The following is a 21,403-nucleotide window of genomic DNA, read 5'->3' as shown; positions in this document are numbered from 1 at the left end:
CACTTCTGCAATGTTTTGAATCATTTCTTGATACTGTAATATTTGGCTGTGCGATTACTGTCATAAATGTTTACAGATATTTTTGAAGTATGATAATTTTAGCATCAGACTTGTATCTCATTATATTAGTTCATGAAACTAATACATAATACATTGTTTCCTTTCTAAATTGCAACTTGTTTGTGGGCTTTTTCATTTGAGCAGAGGTAATTTGGAAAGCTGTCACTCTAAGACAGTAGACAGAGATAAGTATCATATATTTCTTCACACCAAATGGCACAGGGTCATGTATAACACATATCTAGAAAACATAACCCATTCTTTCAAATTGTGCTAGAACAGGAATTGTGGCAGTCGACCATGAAGTACAAATCCTAGCACACTTTTATTATCTGTACATGTGACATTTATGTAAAACCCATTTTGAGCCCAAAGTGATTTATGAAGATGGAAAAGAAAATTAAAATGGTTGTAAACCCTTACATATACCCAGAGAAGTGACTGGCCTCAAGTGATACACAAAGATATAACAAATCCTTCTACATAAGTTGCACCTGTCTATCTGCAGTTTTCTCTTCTCTACATCTGTTCAAAGTGTTGAATTTTAAAGCTTGTCTGAGAGTTCAGAAAAAGGGGGCAGAGAACTAAAGTTACACTCTGCAGAGCTCAGCGAGGAGAGTTCTGAGAGTTGATTGGAGGCATGAGACACACCCCCTCCACAGAGCACACAGGAACAGAGCTGAGGCTGTTATTTGCTGGAAATCCCTCCCTGTTACCATTTTTCTCTTGGTGTCAGGAAAACTCATCAGAAGTGACTCATGCTGATAGCAGAGGAATGAGGCAGCAGACAGAAATTTCACTTAGTGTTCTGGAATGACACAAGTACACACCATAGAGGGATATACTTTGTTTATATTGCATGTCTGAGGTTTACAACCACTTTAAGCTGTTGCCTATAGAAACCAATGAGCTGATCATCCAAATGAAACATCAACATCAGCTAACTGATGAAAATTGCAAGAAAAAGCAAGCAGCAAATGTGCTCTAAATCTCTTGTCTACAGATCAGATTTTATGTTCAGATGATGCATGAAACCTGGCTGACTTCTATAAGTTAGAGCATCCCATTTGCATCTGTTTTACCTGAATGAGTTTCCTTATAGCACAAACAGTCATTTGTCACACTGCCCCTATAGCCAATCACAATGCACAGATGATTCAGTAAATGCATATAAGACCTAGTAAAGTGATTATTGCTTATCAAAGTGTATTATAAAACAATTAAATGCTAGGAATTTGGGGGAAATATTTATTATTTGATGTAGTCATCTGACTAGGATTCCATAAATCACAACTATAACATTAATAAAGCCAAAAATCAGTCAAAACTTGTTTTCAATAGAATGGGAATGAGATGGGATTGTTGTCAAGTTTTTATTGCTGTCTCTTTGCACTGATTGTCTTGCTGTAATTGTAGACATGAACAGTAATTAAATTTTATATAATTGAGTATTGTTATCTACACCCATACTGGGAACATTTTCCCTTACTTCCTGGATTAGTTTAAAAGTTTACCACTTACATATCAAAAAATGGAAAACTGTCTGGAGTTAAGCTACAAAAAACAGCCAAACACAAATATCTAATTGATGTTTTGTGTATACTACCCCAGTGCCAGTCTTTACAAATTACGCAATTTAACATGATGGGGTGATTACATGTGAAACAATCATTTATAACTACCTATACACTATCTTCATATGGCTGCCAGCAAATACAACCAATCAGAATCAATTACTTTAGTTTTCATGTCTGTGTAAACATTATTCATCTTCATGCATAAAAAAAATTTAATTCAGCATATGGGAGGAAGGAACCACATGTTAATGAAATGCATTTATGCAAATTTGCCTTTACTCTGTATACAGAACTCATTTAGCAAACCATATTACTGTTATTCTATTGTAATTTACAATCAAAGTGTTAGCTCAGTGACAATATACCATCTATCAGAATTTTAGGATACCTGGGGAGTTCTCTGCATTAAAATTTGTCATATCCTCTAGTGGGCCAAGTTGGAATGATTAATACCAACAACTGAGTTACGTACAATGAAACATTGTTATAATTACAGTAAACATGCTGCCCTCCTAATGAAATTAAAGCTACCTGGTATGAAAGTCAAGGAAAGTCATTAATGTCCAAGGTCAAAAGAGAGTAGGACAAACCCCCAAAAATTCTTCAAATATATGAATGGTAAAAAGGTCAGGTCTGAGCATGTAGGTCCTTTACAAAATGATCTCCAGTGAGTGACTGGGGACAAAGAGAAGGCACATTTATTAAATACTTTCTTCAGCTCTGTGTATACAAAGGAGAATGGGGGAGCTCATGTGCATAATGAGGATGATATTGACATAACCCCAAATGAACCACAATGGCTCATAATTGATATGATTCAGAAATATTTGGACAGAATAAAGGTGAATATAGCTCCTGGACCGGATGGCATACATCTAAGGGTCCTAAAAGAATTGAGCACTGTCTTTTCTAAGACATTATTTCTAATTTTAAGGGACTCTTTAATGACTGGCATTACCACTGGATTGGCATAATGACAATGTGGTGCCTATATTTAAAAAAGAGTCAAAGTCTTTAACAAGTAACTGTAGACCTGTTAATTTAACTTCTATAGTTGAGAAGTTACTGGATAATTTAATAAAAGATCACACAGATGGGTTTTTGCTAGAAAAATGAATTAAGCGATAGTCAGCATGAATTCATGAAAGACAGAAGTTGTCAAACAAACCTGATTTCTTTTTTTGAGGAGGCAAGCAAAACCTTAGACAAAGGAGTGGCTGTGGACGTAGTATACTTGGATTTTGCAAAAGCGTTTGACACAGTTCCCCATGCACGGCTAATGTGTAAAGTAAAGTCTACAGGCTTGGAAAAATGTGTTTGTAAATGGATAGAAAACTGGCTAAAAGACCATATTCAGAAAGTAGTGGTTAATGATTGATACTCTGAATGGTCTAAGGTTATTAGTGGTATACTCCAAGGTTCAGTGTTGGGACACCTACTTTTTAATATACATGATATAGGGTCTGGGATTAAAAGTGCCATTTCAGTCTTTGAAACTGATGACACCAAGCTATGCAGTGGAACGATATCCTTACAGGATGTCTCCAACTTACAAGCCAACTTCAATGCACTGTGTAATTGGGCAACTAAGTGGCAAAAGAGGTTAAAAGTTGATAAATGTAGAGTTATGCACTTGGGGGCTAAAATTATTCATGTATCATACACACAAGGGGGAGTACAACTGGGGGAATAAATGGTGGAGATGGTTCTGGGTGTTCTGATAGATAATAGGCTTAATAATGGCATGCAATGTCAAGCTGAGGTTTCCAAAGTGAGCAAAATCCTTTTTTGTATTAAAAGAGGTATGTACTGCAGCGAGAGATATATCATTTTACCCCTGTACAAATCATTAGTAATACCTCAACTGGAATATGCACTTCAGTTTTAAGGACCAGTTCACAAAAAAGATATTGGGGAACTGGAGAAAGTGCACAGAAGGTTAACCAAACTAATAGGAGCCATATAGGAGCTCAGCTATGAGGACAGATTAGAGGAACTGAATTTATTCTCTCTTGAGAAGAGGGGTATGATCAATATGTATAAATACATAGGTCCACATAGTGAACTTCATTTAGAGTTATTCACGTTAAGGTCATCACAGAGGGCAAGAGGCACTCTTTACAGCTGGAAGAAAAGAAATGTAATCTCCAAATATGGCAGTAAGAGCTATGAAAATGTGGACTAGGCTCCCTCAAGAGCTGATTATGGCCAGCTCAGAAGATTGTTTTAAGAAAGGCCTGGATTCTTTACTAAATGCATAATATAATATAACTGGATACTAATATTTATAGGCAAAGTTGACCCAGGGAATATTTGATTGCCTCTTGGGGGATCAGAAAGGATTTTTCCCCCATTGGAGCAATTTGGATAATGCTTTATTGAGTTTTTTCTATATGTGTGTGTTTTTTTTTTCTGTTGGTTGGACTTGTCTTTTTTCAACCAGACTGACTATGTAACTATGTAACTGTGTAATTTTCTATATATTTGTTCCAGGTGACTCAGTGTGGTTGTTCACTTAGCAAAGTGAATGTTAGCAAATAATGTGAACCTGTGATCACTTTGAATACCCAATGTATGAAGGAAATTAGAAAAATTAGGGTTTTTTGCTGCCACATGATTGCTTAATGGTCATGAACATAGCTGCAATTGGTTTACCAAGCTAAGGAAACATTAATTTTGCTAACTGAACATACACTATTCCTTTCCTAATCATACATTACAGGACACATGATTTTAAGTCTTAGACCATTGGGTTCTGAAGCTGCCAATCAGGTGATTGAACACTGGGCAACAAAGCTGTGTGGACAGCCTGTAACCCCTCTCACTCCAAGCAAGCTTCTGTTTTTCTTAGGTGAAGAAAAACTTCTCTTGGGAGATGTGGACTTCTTTTTATTTTCCCTATTTTTGCTTTTTTTTTTTAAGGTATACTTCTAGCAATATTCCTTTGCTGCAACACAGCCACTGTGGCTTGTCTTGCAGCTTTAGTGTTGTTTGACTCCTGAGGTGAACTATGGTGGACTGTACCTGGATCCAACCAAAAAGTAAGATGTGGGGCCAGCATGTAATGTGCTTGGGGCACTAGGCTCTCAGATCCAGGGACATGGTCCAGCTGTGGGTGGAATTCTGATCTCTGTCTCTAAAGTCCTCATAGGAGGCATGCTCACAAGGAGGCAAAGATCTGAATGGGGCTAGGTTCCCCAAATTTCACTTGGCTGACTTGGAGAAACAACAGTGATCAGTGGTGTGTTAGGGCCCTGCCCTATTTGGATCCTGTGTGCTGTCTCTCCATTCCTTGAAGGGTCTAGAGCGACCCGAAATGAGAGAGCTATCTTGCCTAAGCAGCCTTTTTCTCATCAGGCATACTCCATATTTTTTAATCATTTTCAAGTATACAGCATGCAGCCCAGGTCCGCTGCTGCTTGCCTCCCTACCTGCATATAGCACAGCGATCTATCAGACATGCTTGGGTGTCTACAGTGACTGGACACAGAATGCTTAACCCTTCCTACTCTGCAGTGACAGTTGTGAGTACCCCTAGTGGGATATCACTCACCACACATACGAATCACAGGATGTGTTATCTCTAACAACAACTCAGGGAGGGTCTCCAACAGAGCTGATTTTAAGAGCCAGGACTGTTGTCCCCAAACTGAGGCACTACCTTCCTTGAAAGCCTACTTATCCCCTTGTGGTGCACCCTCCCTCACCTCTCATTTGTCCAAAGAAGAATTTTCAGATACTATGTTTGAACAACTATGTTTTGAACAATGTCTGTCTCAATGGGCCATAACCTTCCTTCTAGAACAGGAAGGTTACAGGTTTCAGATTACAGGTTTCTACTCAAATCTGTTCAAAAATCCATATTGATTCTGCTATCCCAGTCATTGCTTCCCTTCACTGGGAGATTTTTTGTCCTTTCTAGACATAAAGGATACTTGTTTCCATATCCCCAACTTTCTGGAACATCAACTCTATCTGCATTTTGCTCTTGCACACGGCATTACCGGTTTGTTTCCATTCCCTTTGGCCTGTCCATTGCCCCTCTGGTCTTCACCAAGGTGCAAGCTCCTGTTCTCACTCTGCTACACTCTCAGTGCACCCCCATTGTGATATATCTTTACAGTCCACTGCTGAGGGAGCAGTTAACTCAGGCACAGTGCAGACCCCAGAGAGATCAAGATGGATCTTACATTTTCACAAATCAGTGCTATATTTGACACATTGCCTGAAGTACCTGGGTCTAACCTTGGATACAGCCCTGGGCAAGGTCTTCCTTCCACCAGTCCAGAAACTGCTGAACCATTAGTTTTTGCACTTTTCTCCTTTGAAGTAGTCCCTTACATCCAACTTTACCCCAGACTGTTGCAACATTCCAGCAGGGTAGGACAAGCAGGCCTATTCTCTGCATTGTTCTCTGCACCTGACCAGCAAGACTTGCTCTGGCATAGTGGATCTCCATGCCAGTGCTGGACTCAGGGAAATACTTTCCCCTTCGATTTAGGGGATGTCCACGATGAATGCCAGACTATTGGGCTGGGAAGAGGTCATGGATGTCCTCTCAGTGCAGGGGACCTGGTCATGGAAGAAAGCTCAGCTACTGATGAATATTCTGGAGATAAGGGAAACTAAGTTGTCCCTTCAATACTGGACCTCTTGGCTGCAAGATTACCCGACCAGGATTCAGTTGGCTATTGCATCAAGCATTGGGTGTCATAAGTCATGCAGCTCAACAGAAGCAGGCCTGATCCTCACTTGGGAAGAATGTCACATTCCAGATCTGACTCTCACAGCAAATACGCCCCTGATTGTAAGCCTCATTTTGGCTCCCCTGTACCTTGGCGCCCGGGTACATATGTACCCCCCTGCCCAACCCCTAGCTACGAATCTGGTTCCTGTTACCAGGAAAAAGCAGCCTTGGGCCTTCGCAGTGGATGCTCTAGTGACTTGGGCCCTCCTGGATCGTTAGGATCTTCTCTCCTAATGAGCAGCTTACCATTCTGCACAGTTGATGGCTTTAACAGCTTGGCTTTTGAAGCCCTGTTTTTGAGGGACAGAGCCTACTAGACTTGGTCATTCCTATGCTCCTAAAGGCTAGGAAATTGACTTCTCAGAAAATCTATCATGGTATTTAGAAACCTTACTTCTGGTGTGCCACCAGCAACTTCCATCCCAGGAAGTTCTTCATATCTGTTATTTCTTCAGTCTAGTCTTGAATACCCTCAAAGATCAAGTTTTGGCCTTAACCATTATTTTCCAAAGACCGATTGCCTCTCATTCTTTGGTGAAAGCAATTATATGGGGTGTCGCTCATATTGCTCCCAATGTGCATTTTCCAGTGGCTCCATGGGATCCCAAATTGATTCTTTTGGGTTTGCAAAACACACCATTTGAACCTATCAGCCTTCCAGGTGGATAAGTTGTTTCATAATTTGAATCTATTATTTAAAGGATATGGCTCCACCCTTTCCTGCCAGCGTCCATTTCCAGACCTGTTGATTTTTCATGGGCTTTTCAGCATCAGGCGTCTATTTGCCAGATTTCCAAGGAGGCCACTTTTTCTTTGGTTCACAAAATTGTTAGGTTTACCAGGTGTATGTTCAGACCAGATCTGATGCTAGTTTTGATTGTAGAGTGCTCAAAGCTGCTCTCTAAGTTCCAATGAGATCTTCCTTGACTCATTTGTTACATGGCTTGTTGCTGTTTGTCTTATGTTGCCCACCCCTCAGTTGGACTGCTTTTGGATGTCCCATTTGTCTTAAATAGCCTATATCCTGTAATGTATGGTTAGGATAACACATAAAATCCTTTTCTTGGAGTACATTGCAGGAAACAGGCCCCCTCCCTTGTGTTTTGCATGATCCTATTATTGCTTGTTAAATAAAATGAAGCTTGCTAAGAGTGGAAGGGCGTATACAAGCCTCCCCTTACAGCTTAGTTTGCTAGTAATCAATCAACTGAATACAGTGGTCTAAGACCTAAAGTGTCTGTTTCTGATAGTGTACTTCAAGAAAAGGATTTTACAGGTAGGACAAAAATCCTGTTTTAGTAAATTAAACCTATCACATTGAAGCCAGAGAGTTAGCATAAGAACCAGACAAGCAGCATTGTCAAATAAGATGTCATTAATGGTCTCCTTCATATTTTTCTCATGAAAGGTTTTCATGAAATAAATGATTAGGATATTAAAGAGTAAATAAATGCAAATATATATATATATGACTTTCAGAATTTTTATCAGTATACGATTTATCGTTTGATATACAACAGGAATTAAATAATCTATTTATGTCATGTTGGGGACATGGCTATTGTTGTGCTTTTACAGGAATTGGTCAAGGAGTACCAGTGGTGGCTCTTATTGTGGAAGGTGGGCCAAATGTGATATCGATTGTCCTGGAATATCTTCGTGACAGCCCACCAGTTCCTGTTGTGGTGTGTGATGGAAGCGGACGTGCATCTGATATTCTTGCCTTTGGTCATAAATATTCAGAAGAAGGAGGGTAGGCAGATATTCTAACTTGTGATATATTTATGTAATATATATATTATTTATTTATTTCAGGTACTTGTATAGCCCCGTCAATTTACACAGCGCTTTACATATATATATATATATATTGTACATTCACAGCAGTCCCTAACCCTCAAGGGGCATACAATCTAAGATCCCTAACTTACATTCATACATACACATACATACTAGGGGCAATTTAGACAGGAGCCAATTAACCTAGCAGCATGTCTTTGGAGTGTGGGAGGAAACCAGAGCGCCCACACAGGCACAGGGAGAACATGCAAACTCCAGGCAGGAGGTGCCGTGGCTGGGATTCGAACCATCAACCCTAGTACTGCCAGGTGGAAGTGCTAACCATTTAGCCACTGTGCTGCCCATATATGACCAAAATAACATTGATTACATCTGTTACAGTATTTATGAAATATTGTACATTAAATTAGTGCCACCAGACCAGTAGTTTATCTGTATACATGCAAGTAAGTCATTAAGACAGAATCAACATTTATAAAAAAAAAGGCATGTAAAAAAAAACCATAGCATAATGTAAGTGAAACAGTGGAAAAATGCCTGAGTTGAATTATTATGCCAATAGGAAACATTTGCCTTTATTTAAAAAAAAATATGTACCGTAACATATACTGTATATTTCCAACACAAGCCATTTTGTAATTCAATGTTAGATAAAAATAAATATCTAATTCAATTTAGTGCCATTCACTTGCGGTTTTTTGCTCCCTTTTTGATAAAACTCCCCCCAAAATTTAATTCCCTGCTTGTTGTAATTGACTCACTGCTTTTCCCAGCAGTTTGCCTCTTATTATTTGAATTTAGCAGGCAGACTCTCCTATTTGTAGGAAACGACTAAAATGCATGTCAGTAACTACATAGCATGAACAGTCTTCAGTGAAGTTTGATAAAAATTCTTCCAATGTATATAATTGACTTAAAGTGGAAATTCACTTAAAATGTATACACATATTATCTATGTAAAATGAAATGTGTAGTATTTATATAACTACTGTATACTATTAGTTAGCACAAGTCAGGATTGGCATTCAGGTCATTCTATGATGCTGGAAAAAACAGACATTTCAAGCTACAGATTTTTTCACAAGCCTTCCTTTATCCTGGTCTAAGCCAGTAATAAAAGGAAGGAAAGTCAGCCTGCTTCTCCCTTTACTGAAGAGAATATTACTGTGTCACAATAAATCTTTGAAGTAGCATTGTGAATCATATATTTGATTCCCAGCATGGAATAAATGGTTCTATAATATTAGGCTGCATCTGTGGTATAATGCAGTAGTTCTGGGTGCACAGCTGGTCTAGAAGCAAATAAAGAATTTGCATGGTTCTACCAGCTATCCCAGAATGAGGAATAAACCACTTAGCTTCTTAATTTTTGATGCAGATATCTTCTGTTTTAAGAAGGCTTAATTTTTATTCCCTTTCTACAATTGTTTAGAACAAGAGAGGGATAATAATTCTGGGATATTGCAGCAGAAGAGAGGATACAATTGATTAAATGCTCCTAAACTCAAGCATACTGGGGTATTAACTGAAATGCTGATGATAATTCAAAGCATTTCTATATTTAGTTTGCAATATTAAAGCAGTATTAAACCCAAAAGCCAACATTTATTATAATACAGCTTATCAATTCTTAGTTGTGGTGGCTGCATTAGCTTTTAGACTTTATTTCCCTTTTATTCACCTAGTGACCCAGCCACTAAGCCAGTAAGCCTGTTGTGTTTCAAAAGAACAAGCTGTCTTGCAGATGTAGCAGTTACAGAGATAAGACAAACCATTTAAAACTGGTGAGGTGCTTACAATGATCATTTTTTATTTATTTATGAAAAAACTTTTTCACCTTAAAAACAACAAAAAAATGTTTTCTATAACTGATTATAAAGTCTGAGCTAAAGATTGTCTTCAATTTGTTAATGTATTTAAATTTGCTAGTACAGCTAACACTCCCCTCCTCCAAGAGGAAAGGTCCAAAGGTGCTCATTCACGTAGAGTGAGGGCACTCTAATACAGGAGGTATGTTACTGGGCAGATCACCAGGAGAAAACAGAAAACCCTTGTAGTCACTACATCTAAGAATCGGTAGACTGCAATATATTACATTTTTGGTTTTGGATTTAATACCACTTTATTGTCACAGTAACTTTACATTTTATCATTACTTACCTTACATTAAATATTTGTGGTATAATACACAGTGTATATAATTGGATTATTATTTAATAAGAGAAAACCTTGTGCTATATAGCAACTTGTTATCCAATTGTTATTTTTGAAGCCCTTCAACCTTGTGTCACACCAAAAATACAGAATTCATTCAAATCAAAATTCATAACAAAAATTATTACATGGTATTTGTGTTCCACCAGCAGAAACATTTTATTATATTTTGCACAGAGTGTATTCCTTTTCTATTCTTTTAGGCCTGAGAAATACTTATGCTGTCAGTTTTTCACTATAGTAGAAGTAAAGCTGTAAGAAATTTGCTGTGAAAAGAAGAGTTTTCTGCTGACATTAAACCAAATTCTAAATGTCAAAACACTTCACAGGTGAAAACGAAGATACAGCAAAGAAGATTCAAAGGAATAAAGTGCATTGAAATACAAATGGAAAGGCAGGCATTCTTGAGAGTAGTTAAGCATAAATGCCTGCCAAATAGAGAGATTTTTCAAAAAGTCGTTTCATGACAATGTCAACTTTTTATTCATGTTTAGTTTAAGTATTAATATCATTGTGAATAATAATAATAATAATAATAATAATATTAATAATAATCTATATAGTGGCATTATCTCATGTGGTGTTGTACAAATGAAAAGTGTACACCATTGTACAGACAATAGGATATAGACAAGAAAAATAATTGGCATTATTAAAAGTTATTAGGAAACTTGCACTATAAACAGTTTACTTATGTAAGATTTTTTTTTTATGGGATGCACAATTTTAAAGAAAAAAATAAAGCCTCATAAAGTCTGGGCTTCTAAAAGGAAACACAACTTTTTGGTGACATAATGTTAAGGCTGTGTAGACATGACCCCCTCTAGCTATTACATACAATAGGCTCAGTTTGCAGAGGTTTAACACTAAAATAAGGCCCTACATTTTTAGTCACGCAAATGTCATTTTCAATTCGCATTGGACGCATCTGAAATCACCAGTCATTTTTATGAGAATAAAGATCATTATCTTGGTGTAATTGCTTTGTAAATTGAGCCTAATCCATCGTAATTCATTCATCAACCCCTATCGTTTGCCACCCGTCAACAAACTGATGTCATTAACAACTTGCATTCAGTTGAAAAGAACGTTAAAAGCAAAAATCCCCAGTTTCTACGATTAACTTGCATATGCTTTCTGTCAGAGCAAAAGCATCTGACCAGTATGTGACTCTAAAGCTTCTGCCTGAGCTTAAATCTGACAAGGGTCTGTACTGATGTATTGTTCATGAGTTTTGCATTTTCATACATGTCTATAGGAATGCAAAATCCACTTGAAGCAGGTCAAATGCAGGTTGGAAGGAGGTCAGCTGCAACTCAAATGATTGCACCTGTAAATGATTTCTGCCTGATCTCAGAAGTATACAAACCTGATCTCAAAAATGGCATATGCATAAGCCCAAAGACCGTCAGCACAGATTGTAACAGGCACTCAAAACATTGTAAAATTTCAAAGGTTCTGTAATTAAAGATTGCAGCAATCCAAAGAGTTTGGCCAATTTATTAGAGCAGTTGAGAATCATCACTCAATAAATTGTGTGTATATTTTTTTTAACTATCTAACCATGTAAGACATTTTTTTTTTACCTTAATGCATGTTTTCCATTAAAGTGACATTGAAGGCAAATAATTTTTTAAAAATTCATACCTACCTATTCTGTGCAAGGGTTTTCCATAGAGAAGCTATAATCCTCTTCTTCTCCGGTCCCCTGCTGGTGCTCTGGGCAACTCCCCTTCCTGAGTGCCCCTTGAGCAAGCAGCTTGCTATGGAGGCACTCATGCATGCTAGCTCCTGAGCCAGCATTGTGTGTTCATAAGACACACAGAACAGGGCTCGGCTCCACCCCTGCTCCCTCCACATTGGCTGTGATTGACAGCAAGGGCATTCAATGAGGAGGTAGAAAGCCAGGACAGCAGCTGCTCTTGTGCACATTGCTGGATTGTAATTGGGCTCTGGTAAGTATTAAGGGGTGCTGCAGGAGGTGCTGCATACTGAAGGTGTTTTGCATGAAGGTAAAAAACCTTCAGCCTTTACAACCACTTTAAGCGGGGTACTGTGGGGAAAACTGCATACTGAAGGTTTTTTGCATGAAGGTAAAAACCTTCAGCCTTTACAACCACTTTAAGGTAAAAAACCTAAAAATTAGCTCCTCCCCAGCCCCCCCAAATACTTACTTGAGCCCGATCTCAATCCAGCAGTGTGCCTGCTCTCTCTTTTTCTCCTCACTGGACATGGAGGCATCAGAGGGAGCCATTGGTTCCTGCTGCTGTCAAACAAATCCAGTGAGAAGGGAGCAGGGCTCAGCCGCAATATGTGTGTCTATAGACACACAGAGCCTGGCTTGGGAGTGAGATCCCACTTTTGCCCCCGTAGCAAGCACTTGCTATAGGGGCAGACACTGAAGGGGAGGAGTAGACAGCATCAGCATGGGTCCCCAGAAGAGGAGATTTGGGGCCAATGTGTGCAATGCCATTGCACAGTGCAGGTAAGGATAACGTGTTTATTATTATAATTTTAAACATTGCCTTTAGTAATGCTTTCATTGAATATTCACATAATTTATTGAGAGACGATTTTCATCTCCTCTTGTAAATCAGCCTCAGCATGCCAGTTATCAGTCCTGATCTGAGGCAGGAGACAGGTCAATTTCCAGAGAGGCCTTACAGCCTTACACATTCTGCTTTAACAGGATCGTAACACAGCTAAATACAGTGCTCTCATATATCCCGGAATGATAAAGCTACTCTGTCATAATTTAAGACCAGAGATTCAGATTTTCTAAAATGTCCATTCCTCATTGGCTCTTTTAAAGCTGGGGTATTGCTGTACCTTACATTTAAAAAAAACTAAACAGCTAGTGCACATAAAGCTAGAGATTATTTCAATGTTGAATATTAACTGTTGAATATCATCCTTGGTGAAAGTCTTCTTTGCAAGTGTAACTCCACTTTCATAGGAAGAAACAATATCAAATAAAATAAATAATAATATAGTGTATAGTATTGCGACACAAGTCATATTGTAATTGAACATTATTAAAAATGACTTTTCCGTTTCAATCTGTAATTTTCTGTAAAATGCAATGTAATATGGCAGCCTGGAGGTATTCTATACACAGTTGGTGTATCGAGCACCCCCAAAAATGTAATTTTCTTCTTGTGTGACTGGCTTACTGATTTTCCCAGAAGTCTGCACTGAGATACAAGTCAGATTTTTGGCATCCCCTGCAACAAGAATGTCATTTTTGGTGAGAAGCTCCTAAAGGGAAATCACGTCTAAAATGATGCAGACCATGCCACTTTCCTCATTAGAACACTGCAGGTGCAGCAGCTCCCATACAGATGCACTCTGAAAATGGACATAGACAAACAAACAGTTATTTCTTCGGATTATCAAAAAGTAGGTGTCTGCAACAGTTTGTTAAAATCCTTGTATTGTACATTGATCACCCAAGGGAAAATGTTTCCTTCTCAGCAAAAGTGGAGTTACTCTTTAAGAGGATGTCACTTCTAAATATGCCTCCTTAACACAATTATTTTTCCCTAATGATAAAGTCTGTGATGCCCTCGCCATAAAATTAATTTTGAAAGCATGTATCCAAATAGTAAGACATCTAAAAAAAATATCACTGGAAATCTGTAAATTCCTTATAAATATTTGAGTGATAATACAAACTCTATTTGAAAACACAAACATGCTTTAGCACTGCACTGGGTCTTTGTGTTAAAAAAAATGAATTTATCAATTTAAAAAGGCTGACTTCTGCAGAAATCTCCCTTATCACCTCCTGTGATGGGAGTAAATTAGAACTGACAGAGTGAGTCTGCTGTTGGCAGGGTGATGTCAGCAAATAACACCGGGTCAGTGAATCAGCAGAATGAATGACATGTAAACTGCTATTAGAAAGATGAAGGAGTTTCCTAAATTTGCTCCACTCGGGTAGGCATACAGAAATTTCAGAAAAATGCTGTTTTAAATAAGAGTCTGGAAATAGGGAATATTCTCTATTTTACCTTTGAGCTTGGACCATGTGTCCAAAAAATTATCCTCATCCAAGAGGCTGTAGACATTAGACTTTAGCCTATAATTTATTTCAAGGTCACCATGCTAATGAGCACACTAGGCAACACTTTCTGGCTTCAGAACCTAAAGCAAAACTTAAAAAAAAAAACAGAGCAGCGAATGCTGTAAGATTTTATTGTTACCCATGTAGACACAACCACAAAGGAAATCTCCCCTTAATGAAGGTAAATCCTATCTTTGACAGCCATCACAAGAACATTGGTTCAGATTAGGAGATGTTTCCACTAATCCTGTTCCATGGACATCTGTAAAATGTTACACATGACCACAATCACCAGGACAGAAAGTGACACTAAATCTACCAAATAAGAATACACACAGCATTAAAAACCTGATAGATTTTAAGTCCTACACCATTCTATCCAAAGTTAGATATACCATTTTATCTAGAGGTCCGCTTTAAGCAAGGGTTGATATTACCTAGGCACCCAACCCTTCTCCATTTTCAAAGCAGCTATAGAAGTGAATTCAGACTAGAACTAATTTGGTTGGATATCATTTCATTGTAACCCACCATGATTCCAATGTCACTCTTATACCTCATTTAAATGAAGATAGGAATACTAAAAGCTTAATTGCATGACAAAATTGAATAGTCGAGGTTAATGGCAGGGTAGACCAAATGCAAGAATAATTTGAAAATTGAAGGCATTATTTTGGTACACAAGAATTTCCAAATGCAATACAGTTTAATCCTTATGCACCAAAACATCAAGTAGGCACATTAATTCTTCAAAAATACAAAGCTGTTTAGCCACATTAAAATAACCACATAGACGTCCTTGGTAATTTCAAAAGAAACACAGCCCTGTAATTTTCTGAAGCATAATCATTCACTGCTCCTCTCATTTCTTCTTAATATTTATCTAGCTTGTGTGTTATTAGTAATCTTTTCGATATCTACATTTTTTAAATGGTTTTGGACAATAGCTCAGCAAATTTAATAAAAAAAAAACTTATCAAGTTCTTTTACATGAGAACACATAGAGTAGTCTAATAAAAGACGTTTTCTGTTTTATATCTCTTTGCATGGGTCAAGGTGTGTCTAGCTAATAGCCAAGCAAAACACATACATACAAGAATGCACAAATCAGCAAATTTTCTTGAATAGCAAAACATAAGAGTAATATATTTAAAGAAGGTATTTCCATCTGTGTTGGTCAATTTAGGTAGGTCTAAGCAGTGGTTTAAAAAGTTCCTTCAAATAATATGGAAATGACTAAACTGTCTTCCAAGGGGAACATACAATATATCAAGATTTATCCTACAAACCACTGCATGTAGCAAAAACTATTTATATGGGGAAAGGTTTAACTTAATTAGGCTAATATCTTAGCCATCTCTATAAGAAAATACAGTCTCTGAAAAATAAGCAGAAAACCTTCATCATATGCAGTATGACAAAGTACAAATATGAACCATTCAGTAAAAATGCAGTACAAATGTCAATTATTTTGGCTTTTATTACAAGGTATTGAAATTTATGGATGAAACTGTTAATTAAAGGTATAATCTGATTGCTCTCAGCATGAAGATAATGTGTCAGATGATATAATATTAGATCCACCAATTGCAAACAATCTGGAATGTTTATGTGACCTGTTTTAAGACAGGCACTCTATCAAAAAACAATTAGTTTAATCATTTGCCTTTTTAAATCACATTACAACTGCAAATAACATTTCCATGGAAAATCACTTCATGGGAAAGAAAATTATATAGATAGAAAAGCAAAGAAACATACTATCCCATCTTTTCAGAAATACAGCAAAATAAATGAGTCATCACTTCTTATGACTTATCATTACAGTAGAAGTGGAATTACATTATGAATCAGTATCATCCCATCCCAGATATACCAAACTCTAAGGCAAAATACAACATAAGGTATAGGTTTTGGCATAAACACAGGTAGCACAGTTCAAGTAACAAAGGTTAGCACCCTCCAACTCTAAGGGTTGTATTCATTAAAAATTTGCATAGCAATTCACCCCCTGTGAAAGTGCTTGTACGTTATTTTTGTATAAAAGGGGCAAAAAAGAAATGTTAGGCTATTTTATGCTGGTCAAATGATTTTCATTGATTTAAATAGAACAGTAATGCATTTGGCCACTAGATTTCACTAAATATTGTGGGACGTTCCTATAATACTTTCTAGTAGCTCTTTCTAGTAGCCAAATGTAGTATTTTCCATTTTAAATCACTGAAAATTTTCAACCAGCACAGAAAATAGCTTAATAACATTTGCTTATACCCCATGCACTTGTTGCACTACCCCCTTAGGAGTCACTGAAGTCTGGGTCCCCCTAAAGTCCTGCACAGTCAGGCAACATGCATTTACTTCATTCAGTCTTGCATCCAGGAGACAGTAACCTGTCCTTGAGCTTTGTTTTGAAGTTTTATTAAGGGATTGAACTTGGATGGGGTAAAGGGTGTATGGGATGCCCAAGGGAATGGTGACAAAGAACAAACTCCCTGGAACTATATACAAATCTAAAAAATGAGCAAAAATGTCTCTTCTGGAGAGCTAGTCAGCATCTCCTGTAGTAACACCCCAGACCCCAGATGAATCTTCTCCTCATCCAGCTGTACTGTGTGAATCCCTGGGCATGGGATCCAGTGCCTGCCACTGCAGTGTGAGACAGTCATGCATAAGAAAGCTAATCCAGTTTCAAACTAGAGTGCCTCTTTCCCCTTACTATGTCAGGGGGTGAAGGTCTACTCACTTAGTCCTTCTGCTATGCAGCTGCTGGGTCGGTGGCTGTTACCAGGCCTTCTAGCTGGGCTGCTGCACAGGTGGTCCTCATTCTGGGGGCAGGCAAAGTCCTGAACTTTCCTCCCTCCAAGGTTCTCTGCTGGTAGGTAAGCCCCTCTCCATCTGGGCCCCCTCCGATGCTCCTGCTCTCCAGCCTCACTTCTCCATCTTCCACTTGAACTCTCCTGTTGCTAAACAGGCTTGGTCACTCTTAAAGGCTGTCCTGGCCCCTTGCCAAGCCTCTTGTTGGGGATTGGCCAAGATCCCTTGAGAGTGCAGACTAGCCACTCCTTACCTTCACCCACTGCTTCTAGAACTTTCTCCAAAATTCTAGTGCAGGGGAAAGTCTCAGAGAGCCAGTCTGCAGAGCCTCTAAGCCCTGACCAAAATGTGATCCCTCTGACTGTTGCACCAGGGTGCTGCTCAGCCTTTGACTAACAATTGAAACTTTAGCTCCCCCTAGCTAACTAGGTGAGTGCTACAAACGTTTACTGAGCAAAATGCTTTGCAATTTTTTATAAATACAACCCTATGAGAATTGCTAATATTGATGCAAATATATTTCCACAGTGTGTAAATAAAACCACAGCAATGGCTCACTTTTCAGGCTCCGGTTTAGAAGATGCAAGATACACCACTCAAAGCTTAATAAAGACACTCTGATTAGGGCCACAAAAAAACTAAATCTTAAACCTCATATTTTAGTGCCCATTTTAAAGATAATCTGTTGTTAATCCATTCTCATGCAGAAACATGCCCTTCAGAGTGCAGAAAAATATAGCACATTCAGAGAAAAAAATGTGTACATGGAAAGATGCCCCTCACATGGAAAATACCCTGCAATTTACAGATTATCATTTCTGTATTATCTTCATGTAAAATTGGATGAAACTAAAATTAAAAGTAGATCATGTAAATTGCATCCCGCAGACAGAAAATAAATCATCCTTTTTAACATGTACACATACAGTACAAAAAATACTGACAATTACTCTCAGTGTACAGAACAATGGATGTGCAGTGTACATAAATGCAAGAGATGAAAATCATTCCACCCAGCTTACAGGGCCAGCGAAGTGGTACTGTGCTTCTTCCACACATGCAAAATGAGTGTAGATGCTCAGCATTATTATTAAAAAGGTCATAAAATTGTATTTAGATCTACAGGTATGTCACTTTGTCAATACAAATCTTAGTAATTTTTTTGAATTGGGATAGTCTCAACCAACACAGTATATGCATATAGTAATATTCCTCTCCAGTGGATGTTATGCACCCGCCTGTGCACTGTGCTTGCATTGCCACACAGCCAGGCGGCACTAAGAATCAACAGCCTTTAGCATCCTTGAACCTGGAGGAAAAAAAAATATCTCATGAAGCTGGAGGGAGAAATGATATCTTACTGATAAAATTACTCAAATCACAGAAGTTAGCACAACGATAAGGATCTTTGTTTTAGCCATATGACTGCAAGCTTTAAATCTCATTGAATTCAGTTGAAAAAATGAAACTTTAGAAAAAGAAAATTGCCTTATCCTGTAAGTTAACTTTGTGAATGTACCCAATTGCTAAGTACTGTATGCTCTAAAGCAGTGTGTTCCCAGATGTGCGGTAACACGTGGTGTCATCCCTCCAGAGAGGAAGGAGCGGTGCCGGTGAAGCGATAAAATGAGTATCCCGACCCGTGAAGATATGTATCCCCTGAAGCAACTGCACATGTGCCGGTTTCAGGCCAAAGAAGCTGATCTCCAACTTTAGCACAGATCTGCCAAAGTTAACTCCTTACAGGCTGCAAACTGCTGAAGCTGATCCCGCGAATCACTATAGGTTTAACCTATACGGGGTTAACTGATCTTGCAACCCATAGTGATCCACAGGATCAGCTTCAGCAGTTTGCAGACTGTAAGGGGTTAACTGTGGCAGCTCTGTGCTAAAGTCGGAGATCGGCGATAAGCTTCTTCGGCCTGAAACCGGCACATGCTCAGTTTCTGCAGGGGATACATATCTTCACAGGTCCGGGACACTCATTTTACCGCTACACCGGGGGCAGCTGTCACTTCTCCCAGGAATCCAGGATCACCCCAGTAACTGGCCAGGACCTACACAGAGCCCAGAAGCTCTGCTGGCATCCTGCTCCTGCACCCCCTGTGATGGTGCGGCCCGCAACCTCCTAGAGACACCACTGCCTACACCTCTTGCTGAAGGCACAAAAGAATATAACATTGAAGCTGGTGTATCAACTAGATAGCCAGACAATCATCTTTTTCACAATCAACTAAAAGCATTCTATTTCTCTGACTTTGAGGCTCATCCAGTGCCAGAGCAAAAGTCATTCAGTCATTCAAACTTAATCACAGCTATGATTAAGGCTCTATAACCGAAAACTCATCAGTGGTCTTGAGAGTAGAGTTCTTGACTTATAGTGGGAAGCAGACAGATGGGCACCAGTCCCTAGAAGAAAAAAAAAAAAGTTTATTAACCACCAAAAACTCATGTGAGAGTGGGTTAGAGATCAGGCTACCCAAAGGATGCAGCAGACTCCAAGAAAAATAATGCAGTCTTCAAAGGTAAGGACCTCCTAGGGCTTGGACAGTGGAGACATAAGTATTCATAATCCAGAATTATATGATCCTCTTACTCTAAAGCCAGGAACACTCTACAGCAGCAAGCAAAACAAAAAAACTGATCTTAAAGTGATATTAAACCTAAAAACATTTATTAACTTAATTTATTGCTTGCATTAAGGTAACAATGTTTTTAAGTTCCCTGTGCTCCCCCTTCCCTGTGTGAAGGGGAAAAGAGGGGAGAAGAGATGAAGAGATCAGCGCTGTGCACGGCTACATTTTTTCTCCCCTCTTTTCCTCTTCACACAGGGACTCAAACAGAAGCAGGAGCCATTGGCTCTTGCTGCTGCCAATCAATTGTGGTTAATAGGAAGTGGGAGGTGGGGCTAAGTCCAGGCGTGTGTGTCTATGGAACACAGCTCCATAGACACACAGGTCGGGAGTGAGCGTGCAGTGTTTGTCCCCATAGCAAATGGCTTGCACTGGGGACACGCAAAGAAGAGGATGACCAGGATTGCCAGTGTGGGACCAAAAAAAGAGTATAACATGTTTGTTATTTTAATAAAAAGAAAATCTGCCTTTAATAACATTGTAAAAAAGACCAGGTGACTGTAGAACTATCAGTGTCTGTTTATAGCCTAGCAGTACTTCTCAGGGCAAGGTGACTACAGCAACAACAGCATAAGGTTACCAGGTTTTTAAAATGAAACCCAGGACACCCTACTGACCATGCCTACTTTTAGCCATGCCCAAAAAAGCACAACACCCATTTGTAGCCACACTCACGAAACCTCACCCCTCTTTTTTAACAAGATCTGAAACATTTGATCACAGACTTTTAGATCAAGAGGCAGTCATTTGAAGTATAAATACAAAATACCTCAGGCACCATGAGAAGGAGAATGACATGGTGCGCGTAGCATGCTGCAACCAATTGTGGGTGTAGCCCAATCAGTATAACAGTGGGTGGGGCTTAAAGGGGAATGTAGCTATGGGTCAAGAGAGTGTAAATCATAGAGTGCAGGGGTCAGGATTAGGTAACACACAGAGTTCAATCGTCAGGATTACGTAACTCAGAGAGTTTAGGGCTCAGGTTTAGGTAACACACAAAGTTCAGAGGTCAGGATTAAGTGGCACACAGAGTTCAGGGGTCAGGATTCAGTAACACAGAGAGTTTAGAGTTCAGTACTAAATAGCCCACAGAGAGCAAAGGTCAGGATTAGGTAACGCACAGCATTCATGGGTCAGCATTAAGTAAAGCAAAGAGTTTGGGGATCAGGATTAAATAACCCACCAAGTGTAGAGGTCAGGATTAGGTAATGCACAGAATTCAGGGGTCATGATAAAGTAACAGAGAGAGTTTGAGTCTCAGGATTAAGTAACTCACAGAGTGCAGGAGTCAGGATTAACTAATGCATGGGGTTAAAGGGTCAATATAAGGTAATGCAGAGAGTTCAAGGGTCAGGATTAAATAATGCACACAGTTCGGGGGTCGGGATTAAGAAGCACACAAGGTTCTGGAGCCAGAATTGAGTTAAGCAAAGAGAGTTTCGAGATCAGGATTATGTGATTAGGTGATTGCAATGCTTAATTTTTTAATTAA

At 38.8% G+C, this 21,403-nt stretch overlaps 1 protein-coding gene across 1 annotated transcript in view; it reads left to right on the top strand.

Annotated features, from left to right (window-relative positions):
* Positions 1-21,403, top strand: part of TRPM3 (transient receptor potential cation channel subfamily M member 3) — a 500,529-nt gene that overhangs the window by 305,369 nt on the left and 173,757 nt on the right. Inside the window, exon 7 of the mRNA XM_089691063.1 lies at positions 7,963-8,137. Within this exon, the coding sequence (XP_089547189.1) occupies positions 7,963-8,137 (175 nt within the window). The remainder of the gene's footprint in view (positions 1-7,962; positions 8,138-21,403) is intronic.

Source organism: Staurois parvus, unplaced genomic scaffold, assembly GCF_062004578.1.
Source record: "Staurois parvus isolate SC_StPar_1 unplaced genomic scaffold, SC_StPar_1.0 ptg000549l, whole genome shotgun sequence".
Lineage (NCBI taxonomy): Eukaryota > Metazoa > Chordata > Amphibia > Anura > Ranidae > Staurois > Staurois parvus.
This window is presented reverse-complemented; position numbering and strand designations above follow the sequence as displayed.